This window comes from Salmo trutta, chromosome 5 (assembly GCF_901001165.1).
Source record: "Salmo trutta chromosome 5, fSalTru1.1, whole genome shotgun sequence".
Taxonomy (NCBI): domain Eukaryota; kingdom Metazoa; phylum Chordata; class Actinopteri; order Salmoniformes; family Salmonidae; genus Salmo; species Salmo trutta.
In genome coordinates this window covers 35,119,209-35,136,867 of record NC_042961.1, presented here as the reverse complement: position 1 = coordinate 35,136,867, position 17,659 = coordinate 35,119,209, and the positions used below count along the sequence as shown (strand labels likewise).

Below are 17,659 nucleotides of genomic sequence, written 5' to 3'. Positions count from 1 at the left end.
AAGATATCGTGCAACGCTGTGTACTACTCTCTTCACAGAACAGCGCAAACTGGCTCCAACCATAATAGAAAGAGGAGTGGGAGGCCCTGGTGCACAACTGAGCAAGAGAACAAGTACATTAGAGTGTCTAGTTTGAGAAACAGACGCCTCACAAGTCCTCAACTGGAAGCTTCATTAAATAGTACCCGCAAAACACCAGTCTCAACGTCAACAGTGAAGAGGCGACTCCAGTCTGAGATATGGCTTTTTCTTTGCAACTCTGCCTAGAAGGCCAGCATCCCGGAGTCACATCTTCACTGTTGATGTTGAGACTGGTGTTTTGCGGGTACTATTTCATGAAGCTGCCAGTTGAGGACTTGTGAGGCGTCTGTTTATCAGAGCGTACTGTAAGTTAAGAAAGAGTAGGTTGTTAAGTTTGATAGTTATGATAACAATAATGATACTAGTAAATCATAATACCACCCCCCCTCGAGGAATATATTTCAGGATGTAGAAGACATCCCCCCCAAGAAGTCACAGCATGTCACATCAGCATCCAGCTTTGCAGGAGTTTGATGTATGAATTGTGTATGTAGTATAAAAACTGTAGGAAATAGGTCCCAAAAAGTGTCAAGAATAATAAACAAGAAAAAGTATGAGCAATAACAATAGTGTGCTTTGCATGCTACAAGCACAGAAATAATAATACGGTTTCATTTGTTATAAGAGAAAAAATATAATATACTGAATAACCAGCATCTTACCATCAAAACTAACACCCCACAGTTGTTTGAGAAATCTTGCTTTGGTAGGCCCTGTGGTGTGAACAAGGTACAATTTTCAATAAAGGAATGACAATCAAATGGTACAGTTCAGTGGAATAATTGAAAGGAATATCTAACCTGAACATCATCCACACCAAAAGTCCTCCAAGGTCCAGGGGACAAGATCCGAGCAATGTTTCTGTCAACACAATGTATGTGAAAGTAAAGAAAAAGTACAATTCAACAGCTTTTTATACTTCAGCATGCATAACAGTTTTGAACACAGTTGGAACTGAATTAGCCCAAGTATTTTTCACAACATGTATGGGTATTGCTGGACTAGAACATTTATTTTCGACTGCAAACACACCATTTCTCACATCAATGCACTCACATGCCAAAAATCTTTCAAAGCAATGTGCATGCTTTCTTTGTAAATGTGTTTAAGTTTTTCTTATTTAACTTCAGTTTGCAATGTAGACAAGTTACAATTACTTTTCTTGACTTGCCATGTATGTTGGGACCAGGTGTATACTATGTATATACTATGTGTAGGCTGTGTAGACTCACTATGTGTAACTAAGGGAATGGCATTAACAATACACGTTTAGGGCCAGCCAAACACAGCAAGGCATACACTGAAGAAACACAGAAAATCAACGATCAAATCGATTGCATAACATTTAAACCTAGGCTTACTGCTCAAGTAGGCACATTTTTCCAAATAAGATTCCTCATTGTGAGCAATTAGCTAGCTCACGTGCAAATGGGTGCTAATTAACGCTATGCTAACATCGGTGCGGTAGTTGGTCATATAAAAATATACCACTGCACTGGTATAACATGAATATTACAAAGTACATTATGCATAATGACAGTCTCACTTCCATGGTTTATATTTTTATCCATGTAGGTTCGATTAAGATTTGCTTTTGTTGACGTTGATACCTTCGACGTTTACCTCAACTTGGGTGACCTTGAAGGAGACGGGAAGGGTTTGGGTTTTGCGCATTTGACTCCACCCACATTGAGTCCAGCCCGACGTTTGACTCTGCCCACATTGAGCCCGGCCCCAAACTGCACGCTGCAGTCAGGGGCTTCTCACAGGTCCTGATACAGGCTGCTCTCATTGCTATCTCTGTCACACTGGCTGCCTACTGCTGCAAGGTGGTCTACTGTTGCTGCCCAGCTGCCAGAATGGTCAGTGTCAATAGAAATATAACATAAAGAATAGACACTAGCATTCATGGAAAATAAAAGTTTGGTTGGAGTTTAAAACAACAGACTAGACCAGGTCGAAGTTTTAGTTTTGACTGCAGGCCCACAAATACTAAGCCTATGGTGTGTCTGAGCTGACTGGCCTATATTCCAATAATTTAAAATCAACTATCTGCATTAGAAGTTACTGTAGGACTATGTTATTATAACATGCTGATTCTAACTTTTTATTTGAGCCGTTGATTTCCCTCTTTAATCCGGTGATCACAGTCCAAGTTCCTCCTGCTTAGCAATTAAGAAATATACAGTAATAAACTCAGTAAAAAAAGAAAAGGCCCTTTTTCAGGACCCTGTCTTTCAAAGATAATTTGTAAAAATCCAAATAACTTCACAGATCTTCATTGTAAAGGATTTAAAAACACTGTTTCCCATGCTTGTTCAATGAACCATAAACAATTAATGAACATGCACCTGTGGAACGGTCGTTAAGACGCTAACAGCTTACAGATGGTAGGCAATTAAGGTCACAGTTATGAAAACTTAGGACCCTAAAGAAGCCTTTCTACTGACTCTGAAAAACACCAAAAGAAAGATGCCCAGGGTCCCTGCTCATCTGCGTGAACGTGCCTTAGGCATGCTGCAAGGAGGCATGAGGACTGCATATGTGGTCAGGGCAATAAATTGCAATGTCCGTACTGTGAGACACCTAAGACAGCGCTACAGGGAGACAGGATGGACAGCTGATCGTCCTTGCAGTGGCAGACCATGTGTAACAACACCTGCACAGGATCGGTACATCCGAACATCACACCTGCGGGACAGGTACAGGATGGCAACAACAACTGCCAGGAACGCACAAGAATGGCAACAACAACACCAGGAATGCACAATCCCTCCAGCAGTGCTCAGACTGTCCGCAATAGGCTGAGAGAGGCTGGACTGAGGGCTTGTAGGCCTGTTGTAAGGCAGGTCCTCACCAGACATTACCGGCAACAACGTCGACTATGGGCACAAACCCACCGTCGCAGGACAGTACTTAATGCAGCTGGTGGCCAACTTTTGATTTTGACCCCCCCTTTGTTCAGGGACACATTATTCCTTTTTTGTTAGTCACATGTCTGTGGAACTTGTTCAGTTTATGTCTCAGTTGTTGAATCTTATGTTCATACAAATATTTACACATGTTAAGTTTGCTGAAAATAAACGCAGTTGACTGTAAGAGGACGTTTCTTTTTGAGCTGAGTTCATATTAACTAATCAACCAGCAGAAACATGTATTTTTTTCCCCATTGACTGAAATATTGTATATGCCTGTACAGTATATGTCATTTCTGATTGCTAAGAGTAATATTGTGTTTCTTTTTGTAATAAAAAAAGTGTTATTTTTAAAATAAATTCTATTGAGTTAACTTTTATGTTCTGTTATATTGCCAAATGTCCAAACTAGCCACGGTGTTTCTACATCTGAATTGCTTGCTGTTTGGGGTTTTAGGCTGGGTTTCTGTATAGCACCTTTTTTTTTTACATCGGCTGATGTAAATCGGACTTTATAAATGAATTTGATTGATTGATTGATTAATGTGCGACTCAAAACATACTGGGATTCTAGTAATAACATGTATGATTATGGAATACAATTTCTGAAAATTGGTTAGCCTATGTGCATATGCCACAACTTCGGAATGTAGGATCAAATTTCTCTCACTAGAGGGCAGACATTATGGAAAATAAAAGTTTACTGGGCGTTTACTCGTCTCATTTTATGTACTACATTCAAATCCAAAACGTAGGCTGTTTATTAAATAGGCTGTAGGATATCTTTGCAGCAACTCTGGGGAAATGGAAGGTAAATTGTTTTCGTATTGCATTTGTTTAGTTTAATTCAACCTACTAGGCTGCATAATTCCTTCAAAATGTCCGGATAATGTGGTCTACAAATGTAATTTCCAAACAAACGAAAACTAACCCTAAGAAATAACTTGGTTTATTTTTGTCCAATTCTGGATGCCTACCTTGGTCTATTGCCTAGAAGTTATGGTTATGTATAGGCTAAAACAGTTAGGGGTCTGTTTTCCATATTGGCATATGGTTTTCCATCCTTTATCCCGACGAAGTTGTTGCTGAAACTGGGGTTATTGCGGACTCACCCGCCAATTCACAACCTGCCGGCGACGTGAATGAAGAGAGAGGTTCCCTCTTCGATGTTACATTTCTGGACCACGACTTTCCAGGTGCTGAGACCGAGACCCCGACCCGCAAGACCTACCAGGAGTTCCAGCCCAAAGCACTGGGGGTGTGTGAGTCTATTTTTGCGGAAGGCAAATCTAAGAAACAACTAAATCCTCATCAATTCCCTACAGAATAAGGCTATTTTACTAAACTACTGATATTGTATTCCATTGTTAATTGGTTCTCAATTACTTAACTTGATATAATAACGTTAAAATGCAAACATAAAACTGTTCTTCTTACTGCATTTATTCTGTAGGAATCTTGACTTTGTGGATATTTCTTCTCATCATAGGTCTCTCAGATCACTTTGGGTGTGTTTGTGCTCAACTCAGTTTATGTCAGTGTAGCCAACCGATTGGATCAGAGAAATGAAGAAGTAACCAGGGCGATAGGCTCCCTGTCTGTGAGTAGGATACTTCTCTATGCATGTCCTTGGCCGCTTATTAGGTTTATCAGTATGGTAAATAAATTCATGCTATTATTGAACAAGTGAAGAAAGCTATGATTTGTTCTTGTTTTTCCTTGCTGTATCTTGACATGAAATGGGTGATTTTTAGCTAACTGTGCTGTGCTCTCTGTAGGCGATAGTAGCGGGAAGTGTGGCCATAGCAGCCCAGAGTCTTCATGTTCCCACAGTGAGTCATCATAGTCGGAACCCAGATCTGTTTGTGCTGTTTTGCCTACTCCCACAGTCAGTTGGCAAGAGAGCACAAACAGATCTGTAACCAGATCTGTGCTAAATTATCATATTTTCTAACTTAGATTACCCATTGCATTATATCTGGAAGACAAAAACATCTATTGTCTCATTTTCCTCGTCCTTTCAGCTGAAGGCGTGTCTGGGGACACAGCTGGCTACCTGCCTTATGGCCATGTTCAACGTGGTCGTCGTAGGAGGAAAGTTGTCTGACACCCACTTAGTGCCAGACTGCTGGCTTTTCACTGATTACAACAACACACATCATCACATCACCTGCGACAAGCTGATGGTGAGTCCCATAGAAATAGTGTTAGAACAGACTATAAAGTATACTGTATATAAGGCCTATATGTATCTGTCCCGAGATCAACTATTTCAGCTGAATCTCAGTGAAAAGATTTGGGGAAGTTCTGGGGAAACTATTGTCTTGTACAGCTCAGAGACTTAGTAGTTGGTAGCAATCAGAACATCTGTATGTGTCAATCAAAGATTGAAAGTTTGTTGATGGAATACATGAATATTAAAACACAATACAAATAGTGCTGTAGATGGTTAGAAAAGTAAACATAGCAACAGAATGGTAGCGTCATTCACTCATACCTCAAACTATGTTTCTGTGTCTGCTATCGCCCACACCTACCCAGAATTCGGTGTATCCATTCTATGTCGAGTGGTTCCTCGTGCACGCAACTCTCCTCGGCATCTCTGTCACCCTGACTATCTACAGCTGCAAGCTGCTCCGCTTCTGCTCCCCTGCAGCACCCAGCATGGTAAGAGTTCATTTCAAGAGCATGAGAATTTGAACACATGCCAAATGGTTTGACCAGATGCATGTTCCATACTCACATGCTCTCGTACACTTCACTGAAGGTATTTGATCACATACACAATGTATTTACAGTTTAGCTGCTATGTTTAATCTGAGAATGCTTTCATTGTTGTTTAATCATGTTTTCTTTCTTAAAGCCTGTGGTCACTGCATATACTAGCCCTGCTCAGTGACAAGAGATGAGGTACATAGAAAGGAACCTAAAGCCATCATGAAGAGACACTGATGGGTCTATCTAGCCATGCACTTTTTTCAAATCTATTTGTCACTATGTTTTCTGTCTTGCACATACACTTGATGTTGATGATATGTCATATTATATGGTTGCCTTTTTTATGATATAGTTTGGTTATTTTGTTGTGTGTTCTGATGATAGAGTATGTCTGTTTAGATCTATATGGTCTCAGGTGCTATTTTAGTGATGGTTTTAAGGATTTAAACTTTGTGGGTACATCATATTGAAATAAACACTTCCTCAGGGGCAAAAACTTGTGCTTTCCTTGGCTCCAAAAGAAAGCATCTATGTTTTATTGGCTGTACATACAATACATATAGGTTTTACACACATTTAAAACTGCCTTATTCATGATTGTTTTTTAGTTAACAGATTCAATCTAAAAAGGGTTCAGATGCTGCATTAAAAACATTTTTCACACCAGATCAGCATGATTTTTGTGCAAACATTAAATCTTCTGACGGATCAATCAATTGATCAACCCTTTGCTGTTGCAGGAAAGTCCATTCAAGAGTAACTTGCTAGTCATTGATCTACTGTATTTCATCCTATCTTCGCAGTCTTTTCTCTGTACAGTCATGGTGACTCGGTAGCAGTTCAAAGTTCATATTAGGAAGGTTCTGACTGATCACATTCAGATTAGATCTGCAGTTCATCTGTCCAATGGTTCTGTGAAACAACACCGATGCATTATTACAAGTCATATAACAGAAGTATCACAGATGACTTGGGCCTTCATCCTAATATTTTTACTGTTAGTTATTGAGGCAAGTCTGAATTAATAAGTAAAATACAAAACACTGACAATCATAATTCCTACATTTGAATCCCCCACTTACTTGGGATGAGGATGTGTTCTCCTCCAGGTCTCCGTAACAGCCTTTCTTGTGGCGAATCAGACTCCCCCACAGTACTGAGCGATGGCAACCGGGACACTCCCCCTCCACAGGAAGGAGATGTGCGGCCTCACCCGTCAGAAAGTGTTTGGCTAAGCAAATCAGGTGGCTGGTCATGTGACATAAGGGATGGAAGCAGGTCATCTTATCTGCAGACTGAAAGGATTAAATTAATCAAGGTCCTGATGAGCAGTCAACTAGCTAAATGAGATGTTTTGATGCAGGGTTGGAACAAAACTCTGCGTCTTCAATGCTCTCCAGGACCAGAATTGGTGGCCACTGTACAGCTTTACTTTAAAGCGCCACTAGCTTTACCTTAACAGTCCCCTGACAAAGGAGGCATATAGCTGCACCCTTCTCTTGTTCCTCTTCCACATCCTTCGGTTTCTGTTTCCTGGCCCTGATGCTGCCGAAGGCCAAAGGGACGTGCAGCGGCGGCTGAAGGCCAGGCTCAAAGTCCATCCTGTACTCCTGCTTGAGCCAGCGGGTGGTGAGGGGCAGGCGGCTCCACGGCATCACCCGCAACATGTTGGACACCACACGCCAGTGGAACTGCAGGCTGGATTCCTTCTTTGAGCGCCGGGTGACGTGGGACAGGCGTCGGGAGGAGTGGGGGTTCTGCCATGCCCACTCAAACTATTGATGGAAGGAAGGAGAAGACAGAGGTTAGGTCTTGAAACATCAATCTGGTGGGGAAGTGACACATATGGGGGGGGGGGGGGTGTAACTAAGGTTGTTGAATTGAAAGTTACACGGAACCCAAACCGGCTGTGCGCGTGCGCCATCGTGCATAAATGTATTTTGTACCCCCACAACAAACGCGATCACGACACGCAAGTTAAAATATCAAAACAAACTCTGAACCAATTACATTAATTTGGGGACAGGTCGAAAAGAATTAAACATTTATGGCAATTTAGCAAGTTAGCTTGCACTTGCTAGCTAATTTGTCCTATTTAGCTAGCTTGCTGTTGCTAACTAATTTGTCCTGGGATATAAACATTGAGTTGTTATTTTACCTGAAATGCACAAGGTCCTCTACTCCGCCAATTAATCCACACATAAAACGGTAAACCGAATCGTTTCTAGTCATCTCTCTCCCTTCCAGGCCTTTTCTTCTCTTGACTTTATATTGCGATTGGCAACTTTCATAAATTAGGTGCATTACCACCACTGACCTCGTTTGTCTTTCAGTCACCCACGTGGGTATAACCAATGAGGAGATGGCTGTGTAATATTAGGTTGCTTCTTGTGTAAATATTTTCCGTCTGGATTTTACTGATTTGTATAACACACCAACTGCGTAATAGCATCACTACTGCATATATTTTTTACACAGCTAGGCAACTATACTGATGCAGGTATCTTTTGCAGATGGTCGCATGCGGTTGGACACACGGAGGAGAATTATTTTCGCAGTTTCCTCAAAACAGTGTCTTTTTGACACAACTGCTGACAGCTACAGGGACATAAACACAAAAAATGCTGCTTGGAGACAGGTGTCCCCGATAGTAGGATTGCCAGGTCAGTTTAGTAGTGAGCTAGTGCTAGATGTGGCTAGTTAAAAAAAGTCAGTTAAGAACATATTCTTATTTTCAATGACGGCCTAGGAACAGTGGGTTAACTGCGTTGTTCAGGGGCAGAACGACAGATTTTTAACATTAGCTAGCTAGCTAACCTAGCCAATGAGGTGTGTGTGTGAAAGAAATAGTCATATAAATTATGCTAGTTACTATAACTGATAACTTTCCCAAATAATCATGTTTGAAAGAGTGTGTTTGTCAGATAAATAGTAATATAAATGGTAGATACTACTGTACCACTGATAATTTGGTCAGATAACCATGTGTATGTCTGTGTGCACAGTAGGTGACATGTCCATGATAGCTATCTAATAACTATAGTTATGCTAGGTAATGGTTTGGCTTATGTTCATGTCTATGTAAAAGAAGACTGTAGGAGGAAGTGGAGAGAACTCAGGGACAGGTAGAGAGAGAGAGAGAAGGGCAGAGAAAGAAAAGAAGAGGTCTGGGTCAGCAGCTTCAGGCCAGCAGCCTTGGCACTTCTGCCACATTCTTCATTTTCTGGATCCATTTATTGTGCCTAGGGCAACGAGTGGCAATTTAACAGCCAGACCCTCTACTATGTCATCCACAAGTGTTGTCGCCACCGGTGCATCAAGACCCTCAACGTCATCTACAAGTGCGACCATCGCCAGATCCACTCAACTCATTTCAGCAGAGGCTCCTCCAAGCCATCGAGTGGGATGTTGCCCAACTTGATGCTCACATGAAGGAGGATGAAGAGACCCTCTTTGCCTTGAGCCTGGTGGCAACACTGAAGAGGCTGCTTCCGCAAAGAAAAGCAGCAGTCAAGGTTAAAATGTATCAGCTGCTTTTCGAAGCCGAGTTCAATGGTACGTTTTTTTTCTCTCTACATCACAGGTAGTGTCATAAGTGTTGCGACAGTGAAGTAAAGTAGGTATTTTTTTACAGTATACTCATGTAGGCTAATTGGTATTTCAGATCAAAGTATTAATATGAGGCAAATGTATAGCTGTTGTTTCTGGGTTACAAAATATCCTAAAACAACAGTTTGCTGTCTAAATATTTGCCTGTCATATACATCTTTTGATCTGAAATACAAATTCCATGAGTAAACAGCAAGTATTACCAACTTTACCACACTGTTCCAATATTTACACCACTAACTACACTATACAAGCAGTATTTAGTTAACATAATATAACACCATAAAAGGTGAGATTTATGTTAAGCTTGTATGTGTTGTTTTTTTCTTCCCTTCCATAGATGGAGTCAATTTAGCAAACCAGCTCACAGGAAAGACAGGAAGAGGAGTTGTCTGGTTGTTGTTTTGACCTCCCTCATTGTACCTTTCTTTTCACACACGGCAGTTCCGTTTAAATTCAGTCAATTCGTAAAGTAATTTGTTTATAAAGTCTTAGGATAGCATTCCTTATTAGCGTTACATAGATTTCTGAATTGACAGAATTGAAAATCATACACTGGAGAATTCACAGATGCTCTTGTTGGTCTTTTACAAGACTACAAGGTGAATACATTTCTTTCATTTAAAACCACTTGAAAACCAGGGTGTTGAAACTTTTTGTGAAGTTATGTTCCATCAACTGGTCCATGACATCCAGGGGCCATTTGTTTGTTTAGCTGTGTTATGGCTACATATTATTTTCTTTTTTTCAGAGACAGAGACAGAGACACACACACACACCTCTCCTCCAATCCACTCTGTTCCTCAGATCTCCAGTGCCTTGCCCTCTCTCTCTTTATGGCCACGTCTGAAGTTCCCCTACTACGTCTAGGCTTTATGAGTAGTGCCTGTTTCTGTCTGCAGTTGTGCCAAAAATACATGCTCTTGTTGTTCTCTTACAGATTACAGGCTATACATTTATTTATTTTTCATTTTTACACGCACATACACACCTCTTTCAATAGTTTTATTTTTTTAAACATTTTTACAACATACATACATACATACATACATACATACATACATACATACATACATACATACATACATACCTGTCATGTTCTTTCCTGTACTTGAATACTTATTAAATTATGTTTTCATTGTCAGTTGTTTCAGTTGTTTATTAATATCTCATTTAGACTTAATCTGCTTATTTCTTCCCTACACATTTGCAGATCTAAGACAAGATGAAAGTAAAAACACATTCTCTTCCACCTGTATTTTGCCTGGCCAGTGAACATGGCGGTAAACTGTACTATTTGTATGGACCCTAGGTTACCCTTTCCCTTTGTTATCATGTCGTATAACCTTAATTAGTGCTCCCGCTCACCTGATGTACCATGCCAGGTGTGTATAATACTGGCGTTAATGGGAGAGGGAAGGGGTTAAGGTGTGATCTTCACTCCCAAATTTCACTTAAATATAACTTCCAATGAAGAGAGACAATGATACATAAAGTAATCTGGGGAAAAAATGCAATTTTATGGACAACGGTGGATGGTTCTTAAAATAACCTTTGTGTTAGGGGGCTCTTAAAAGAGCTGTTTCACTCCATGGCATACTGCTGGCAAATGGAAGTCACCTGCTGGCGAATGGAAGTAGGTGGTCAGTTTCTCCCTCACCTGAGTGCCTGTCTGGGGGCGTTGTTGGCACCTTTCCTGGTGACGTCAGGTAGGTAACCATTTGGCGTGCCCATCTCAATTCAGAGCGGCTCCTGGAATGACCTCCGCAGGTAGTTGTGGAGAACACATGTGGCCTTCACGCAGGCGTCGACATTTGAGGGGCTGAGACCAAGCACTCTCCGATACATTCTCCACCGGGCTGCCAGAATCCCAAAGGCGCATTCAACAACTAACCTTGCCCTGGACAGTCGTTTGTTAAAGATCCTTACAGACTTTGGCAATGGCAGCTGGCGTCCAGCGTATGGCCTCATGAGGTTGGGTCTCAAAGGGAAGGCCTCGTCGCCGACGAAGACGTGGGGAACAAGTCCCAGGTCTTCAGCCCCAGGGAGTGATGCAGGTGGTGGAATCTCCAGGGTGCCATCCTGAAGTGCCTGGCCGAAGGCAGAGTCCCAGAGGGTCCCGCCATCACTTCCCTTGCCGTAAGCACCAACATCGACAACACGGAAACAGTAGGCGGCATCTACTACAGCCAAGAGTACAACTGAATATGTACCCTTGTAGTTGTAGAATTGCGAACCCGAGCACGGTGGAGCCTGGATTACTACATGTTTCGCGGCAATGGAGCCAAGACAGTTGGGGAAATTCCACCTCTCCAGGAACTCGGCAGCGATGCCCCTCCAGTCTTCCTCCTTGGGGAGAGACATGTATTCACCAACCAGACAGTCCCATATGGATTGTGCCACAGAGGGGACAATGCCCGCCACCGTGGACCGTCCAACTCGGAAGCTGAATCCAATGGTCCTGTAGGAGTCCCGTCGCCAAGAATCTAAAATATAATTCAAAATAATGATCAATATTGTGTGTAACTTGAATTCCCCCCACATATTATAGCTACTCATATAGCTACCTCATTACTGTTTATTATGCTCTACTAATTATATTGTAATACTCATCAACCATCAGTAACAATGCCTTGAAACAGTACAATTCAGTCTATGACTAGATCAATAAACTGTAGCCCAGGCCAACTCTACTCTTAGAAAGAATGGTACTATCTACTTAAAAGGGTTCTCCGGCTGTCCCCATAGGAGAACCCTTTTTGTTTCCAGGTAGTACCCTTTTTGGTTCCAGGTAGAACCCTTTTGGTTCCAAGTAGAACCCTATTGGGTCCCCAAAGGGTTATACCTGGAACCAAAAAGTGTTATCCTATGGGGAAAGCAGAAGGACACCTTTAGAACCTTTTTCTCTAAGAGTGAATGCAAGTCCAATAAGAACGTAATGAATGACTAACTGTCTTGAACAACAATGGGTCCTGGAGAAGACTAGCCTACCTTCATCAGAGCAGAAGGCACCCCAACTTTCTTTTCATTTGGTAACATTGCACAATTAAAAAAGGATTATAAACCAACTTTGGGAAAAGTTATAGTCCTAATGAACATTCTGTAAAAGTACATCTGATGTCAAATAGGGACTATTAACTAGAGAGCCCTTTAGCTAGCTAGGTTGCACATAAAAGCAATATATCAAATATCAATCAATTATGGTATCAAAGGCTTTAAAAATGTACTAGAATTTAGCTTACCGGAGACAAATAGCCAGGTGTTCATCTGGGCTGATGGACTCCCGGTAGTTGGTATCCATCCGGGCGATCCTGGCTCCAACCATCTGGAGCAGGTGATCGAACTGGCTTCGGTCCAGACGAAAGTAACTTCGGAATTCCTCTCCAAACAGTCGAAGCTCTTGAATGAGATGGTGGAACTCCCCTACCTGCTTTCGGGACTTTAACCATCTCTGGACCCACACAGAACGGCACTTTCGGCGGGGCTGGTCCTGGCCCAACAGCGCGATCAAGACCACCTTCCTCAACGTTGGTCTCATTGTTGAAAGAGCCTACTCTGCTATCTTGACTATTTATTATTGCATTTCGCTCCAAAACTGCATTTTGGAGGGAATTATATGATAGGCTCTCTCTCACAATTAATTTGTGGATGTCATCGAATAAATAATATACTTGGCAAATAAATGTATAAAAAATGTTAAGAAATTCTACAGCCAAACTGTTTGAATTATGTTATCCCATATTGTTTTTACTGGATATGTGTGCAATAAAAATTCAACATTCACATTTTGCTACTTTCTGTCAAGTCAATGCATACAATTTGATGCATACGTTCCAAAAATCCAACGTATGCACCACACAGAACGCACTGCAACTGCCTCCGCAACGCAATACTGCAAGGCAAACGCAGCGTTCCATTGGAAATTAATGTACTTCTGGTGTATCAAAATGCAAACGCAGTCGGTGTGTTCGAAGCGTAAACCAATGAGAAGATGGGAGAGGCAGGACTTGCAGCGCGATCTGCGTCAGAAATAGGAATGACTTCTATTTTAGCTCTTGGCAACGCAGATGCTCGTTGGCACGCTGGAGTGCAATTACTGAATAACATCGATTTCTAAATTTCGCGACGCAAGCAGTGTGGTCAGCCTATTAGGCTAAAGAGAAGCAGTTCCTACTGACTTACCCTCAAAGCAGCTATGTCAGAGGGGAAGCCATGAATGATGAGAACCATCTCCCTGGAGAAGGCACAAGGACAAAATCGACATGATGCACAAGGTCTCTCAGACTGTAGGAATGGCAACAAGCCATACAACATATTATTTTTCATTAGTTCTGTTAGTTACCAAGGTCCCCTTCCACTGGTCCTCTTGGCTCCACCACGGTGTCGTCCTGCGTTGTGCTGTCCTATACGACGCTCTGGATTCACAGTGAAACCAATGTAGATGCGACCCTTGAATTTGGGATTGGTGCAATACAGCATGTACACCCCGAATAAACTCTCTACCTCCAAGACCATAGTAGATGTACATGAAATGATCAAGTCACCAAACTAAAATCCATATGTAGAGTTATGTGTCAATAACAAGCAAGTTAGTGTCATAAATCTCACGTGTACATTCTTTGCAACCTGTCCTGTGTTAGCTAACAGTTAGCTAGCCAGCCAGCTATGTTAGCTAGCTAGTCTGACTTCTACCTGGCTACAAAAGGAACTTAAACCTGATGTGAGTAGTATGGTAATATATCGTTTTACTCCAGCATTATGAAATACATGCACATTAATTTAATTAATTTCCCCCTAACCGATACTAGTTCTGCGTGAGAAAAATGTACTGTAAACAAGAGAAGAAAAAGCAAAGCGAGAGCATTTACTCCACCCCAAATCTGTCCATGTGAGGTAACCCCGTTTTGTATTTAGGTCTATGATAGTGTCGAATTACTTGAGGCTTATTTGACTAATATAAGATTCGTAATGTTCACGCTGTTACAGACGTACTGATATAAGTGGATACACGTGGCAACTTTGAGAAAAACGACTTATTGGTGAGCTCGCCTGCCTTCCATCTTGGAGGACATGTATTTCCACTGTTAGAGCGGTCACTCGACTATCTTCTCAATATAATAGATCATCTTTGTTTTAACAAAACGTTTGCTGTGTTTTCAAATTTAAAAGAGGTTCAAGCTAATGCCTGACACAACATAGTTCAAAGCACACATTATACTAACAGTTTATATATATCAAAATGTGAATTTACGAGAAAAATAACATAATTTTGTATCTTTGGTCACGTGAGAAGGTATAGTTACAAACTATTTATTATGTAATATATTTATTCAGGCAAGAAATTAAACAAGATCGTAAAATAAGGACCCCCACATCTCCCAATTAATTGGTCACTCCGAGATGGTCCAATTCTAGCGCTCATTGGTGTAAAAATATTCTTCCCGCCCTAGTAGTATCTGGTTGGTTAGAAGTTCTGACTCCATAGTTGCGATTGGATACTTTCACATTTCCTGAGTATCTAATTCCGCCTCTCAATACATACGCGGTAGTGGACCCTCCCTTTCGCTTCGTCATCTTGTTTACAAAATAACCTACCGTAACGTTTTGGATCATAAAGCGACAACAAAAGTATTGTTTCCAAAAGTATGTCTGTTACAACAGATCACATCCGTGACAAACTAATCAAGGAGATCGGAGCGGTGCATGTGGTATGTATCCCTATTCCCCAATGAATGAACACGGATGCTACGTATCATAGGCTGCGTTTACACAGGGAGTTCAATTCTGATCTTTTTTTGACTAATTGGTCTTTTGACCAATCACATCACCTCTGAAAATCTGATGTGAAAAGATTTGGGTGTTATACAACAAAGCAGGACCAATGAGTTAGCCAGCTAAACAACCAGAAATAAATATAGATTTTCTGCTTAATTAAGAAACTTAGATATGTGGTTTTGCCCTTTTCAAGCTTATATTTCTAAGAATAAAAAGTTATTTTAGAATATTTTGGCAAGTTAGCAGGCTAAGTCATTGATCCTGCTTTGTAGTATACCCCTATGCCACGGGTGGGCAAACTTTTTGGCTCGGGCCACATCGGGATTTTGAAATTCACCGGAGGGGTGCATTTTTTGGGGACCAATTGTTTGTTAAAATCAATGTACGTGGACCTCCCGAGTGGCGCAGTGGTCTAAGGCGTCACTACAGACCCGGGTTCGATCCCAGGCTGTGTCACAGCTGGCCGTGACTGGGAGACCCATGAGGCGTCGTCTGAGTTAGGAGAGGGTTTGGCACGCTGACGTGGTCGCCAGATGTACGGTGTTTCCTCTGACACATTGGTGCGGTTTCCGGGTTAAGCGGGCATTGTGTCAAGAAGCAGTGCGGCTTGGTTGGGTCGTGTTTCGCAGGAGGCACGGCTCTCGACCTTTGCCTCTCCCGAGTCCGTACGGGAGTTGCACTGATGGGACAAGACTGTAACTATCAATTGGATACCACGAAATTGGGGTGAAAAAAGGTGTTAAAAAAAAATCTAAAATTGCCCTATGCTGTGACTGATTGGTGAAAAAACAATTAGTGTAACAGAATTGGGCTGATTTTGGTCATTTTGTATTTGTACGTTTACACTCCTACTGGAGAGCTACTGGGTGTGCAGGCTTTTGTTCTAGCTCTGCTCTTGCCTGAGTCTACTAATCAATTGCTCATGATCAGAACCTTAGTTGAGTCTTGCGTGTTAGTACAGGACTGGAGCAAAACCATTCACACCCGGGAGGTGCGTTGGCCACTCCTGAGCTATGGTGTGACACACCCCACCAATGACCTGTTCTACCGGCTTTATTTTTACAGGAAGTTGAAGACACATCCCCTAACAGATGTGCTGCCAGCTTCAAAGTTCTAATAGTGTCTCCCCAGTTTGAGGGGAAACCACTGCTGGCGAGACACAGGTAGGCACAGTGGGCAGGTAGAGCTGATATGGGTTATGAGCTAACTGAATGGATATGTGGAGTAGACTGTAGTTGACTCTTGTTTCTGATTTTTGGTTTGTTTGGTTTGTCAGGATTGTGAACACCTGCTTGGCTGAAGAGCTGAAAGAGATCCACGCCTTTGAACAGAAGACGCTGACACCAGAACAGTGGGAGAAACAGAAAGCACAGTGATGAAGACACACACTTTGACCATATTTACTTCACAACTTATTATGTGTAAATAAGCAACACTTGCTCACACAATGTTGACTTTCTGACCTAACATATATTTAATTTCAGTCAATAATGCAGACTGAAATTAAGTATTAAACATGATGGCAAAACAATCCTGGTCCAAATTCCTTAATGATTGAATGAGTGTACTAAAACTTCACTTTCAGTTTTTGTTGTGGAGGTATGTGATTATTACTGACATTACACCAAATTGTTGATAGGAATGGAACAACGAATAACACGGAACAGGCAGAAAAACTCAAATGAAATCTTATCACTTAAATAAATCATTACTGTGTTTGTTCAGTCGTAACAATGAATGACTTGACTCAAGGAAATGGCTTTCAGATTGGAGAGCCCCAAATAAAATGATTTATGTGAGATCAAGTGTGTAAATGAATAAAATGGGCTGGTACAGCTTTGAGTATTGATTACATGACTCGTCTGTTGTACAAAGCTCTCTTTCCAAGGAATAGATAGTGTGCATGTGCACTGATGTCTATTGAAGCTTCAGATAAAGCTAGACACCACACAACCATCGGAGAGCTGGAGATTTCACAGTAGAGGTGGCGACCTGCTTTGAAGCTTTTATAGTTGTGGTTGGTTATCAAGTAGTCCAATTCTGAAGCGTCTTCAATTATCACTGGCTCTTCATTTGTAGCGAGTCAGTTAAATTATATTTTTTCTCATCAATCTACACACATTACCCCATAATGACAAAGCAAAACACAGGTTTTTAGAAATGTTAGCACATTTATTCAAATTTAAACAGAAATACCTTGTTTACATAAGTATTCAGACCCTTTGCTATGATTATCTAAATTGAGCTCAGCTGCATGCTGTGTCCATTGATCATCCTTGAGATGTTTCTACAACTTGATTGGAATCCGCCTGTGGTAAATTCAATTGATTGGACATGATTTGTAAAGGCACAGACCTGTCTGTCCCACAGTTGACAGTACATGTCAGCACAAAAACCAAACCATGAGGTCGAAGGAATTGTCCGTAGAGCTCCGAGACAGGATTGTGTCGAGGCACAGATCTGGAGAAGGGTACCAACACATTTCTGCAGCATTGAAGGTCCCCAAGAACACAGTGGCCTCCATCATTCTTAATGAAAGAAGTTTGGAACCACCAAGACTC

General features: G+C 41.5%; 4 protein-coding genes across 5 annotated transcripts in view; 2 read left to right on the top strand and 2 right to left on the bottom strand.

Moving 5' to 3' along the window:
- LOC115194095 (inhibitor of growth protein 2) overlaps positions 1–4,453 on the bottom strand; it is a 28,911-nt gene extending 24,458 nt beyond the window's left edge. Inside the window, exons 1-3 of the mRNA XM_029753455.1 lie at positions 4,434–4,453; positions 882–942; positions 744–794 (exon numbers count right to left, since the gene is read on the bottom strand). Of these exons, the coding sequence (XP_029609315.1) occupies positions 744–794; positions 882–942; positions 4,434–4,438 (117 nt within the window). The 5' untranslated portion in view covers positions 4,439–4,453. The remainder of the gene's footprint in view (positions 1–743; positions 795–881; positions 943–4,433) is intronic.
- Positions 3,682–6,210, top strand: LOC115194097 (uncharacterized). Its single transcript, XM_029753462.1, has 7 exons — positions 3,682–3,807; positions 4,076–4,254; positions 4,486–4,596; positions 4,775–4,828; positions 5,021–5,182; positions 5,538–5,663; positions 5,860–6,210. Exons 1-7 carry the CDS (start codon positions 3,801–3,803, stop codon positions 5,893–5,895), a joined length of 675 nt encoding a protein of 224 aa, XP_029609322.1. The 5' UTR covers positions 3,682–3,800; the 3' UTR covers positions 5,896–6,210.
- A 4-nt stretch (positions 6,211–6,214) lies between these two features.
- Positions 6,215–14,371, bottom strand: slx1b (SLX1 homolog B, structure-specific endonuclease subunit). 2 transcript variants are annotated; one of them, XM_029753461.1, is made up of 5 exons: positions 13,666–14,371; positions 13,506–13,557; positions 7,169–7,489; positions 6,797–7,009; positions 6,215–6,626 (listed from the first exon to the last, which is right to left on the bottom strand). In XM_029753461.1, exons 1-5 carry the CDS (start codon positions 13,836–13,838, stop codon positions 6,597–6,599), a joined length of 789 nt encoding a protein of 262 aa, XP_029609321.1. In that variant the 5' UTR covers positions 13,839–14,371; the 3' UTR covers positions 6,215–6,596. The 2 variants fall into 2 exon arrangements, 1 of the variants encoding a protein (XP_029609321.1); XR_003878298.1 differs by lacking the exons at positions 6,215–6,626; positions 6,797–7,009; positions 13,506–13,557; positions 13,666–14,371 and adding exons at positions 10,984–11,809; positions 12,566–13,121 and having other exon boundaries at positions 7,406–7,489.
- Positions 14,372–14,835: 464 nt separating this feature from the next.
- zgc:112271 (BolA family transcriptional regulator) lies at positions 14,836–16,947 on the top strand. Its single transcript, XM_029753453.1, has 3 exons — positions 14,836–15,031; positions 16,164–16,261; positions 16,375–16,947. The coding sequence occupies exons 1-3, from the start codon at positions 14,969–14,971 to the stop codon at positions 16,472–16,474; spliced, it is 261 nt and encodes an 86-aa protein (XP_029609313.1). The 5' UTR covers positions 14,836–14,968; the 3' UTR covers positions 16,475–16,947.
- Positions 16,948–17,659: the final 712 nt, after the last annotated feature.

Bases quoted from the DNA above. Each gene is read 5' to 3' on its own strand.
- LOC115194097 (XM_029753462.1), top strand. The intron at 4,829-5,020 runs GTGAGTCATCAT...TCGTCCTTTCAG, and splicing joins AGAGTCTTCATGTTCCCACA to CTGAAGGCGTGTCTGGGGAC. The intron at 5,664-5,859 runs GTAAGAGTTCAT...TCTTTCTTAAAG, and splicing joins CCCCTGCAGCACCCAGCATG to CCTGTGGTCACTGCATATAC.
- slx1b (XM_029753461.1), bottom strand. From the start codon at position 13,838: ATGGTCTTGGAGGTAGAGAGTTTATTCGGGGTGTACATGCTGTATTGC. The intron at 7,490-13,505 runs GTAAGTCAGTAG...TTCCATCAATAG, and splicing joins CTGACATAGCTGCTTTGAGG to TTTGAGTGGGCATGGCAGAA. The intron at 7,010-7,168 runs GTAAAGCTAGTG...TAATCCTTTCAG, and splicing joins TTTGTCAGGGGACTGTTAAG to TCTGCAGATAAGATGACCTG.
- zgc:112271 (XM_029753453.1), top strand. From the start codon at position 14,969: ATGTCTGTTACAACAGATCACATCCGTGACAAACTAATCAAGGAGATC. The intron at 15,032-16,163 runs GTATGTATCCCT...TTATTTTTACAG, and splicing joins AGATCGGAGCGGTGCATGTG to GAAGTTGAAGACACATCCCC. The intron at 16,262-16,374 runs GTAGGCACAGTG...TTGGTTTGTCAG, and splicing joins CCACTGCTGGCGAGACACAG to GATTGTGAACACCTGCTTGG.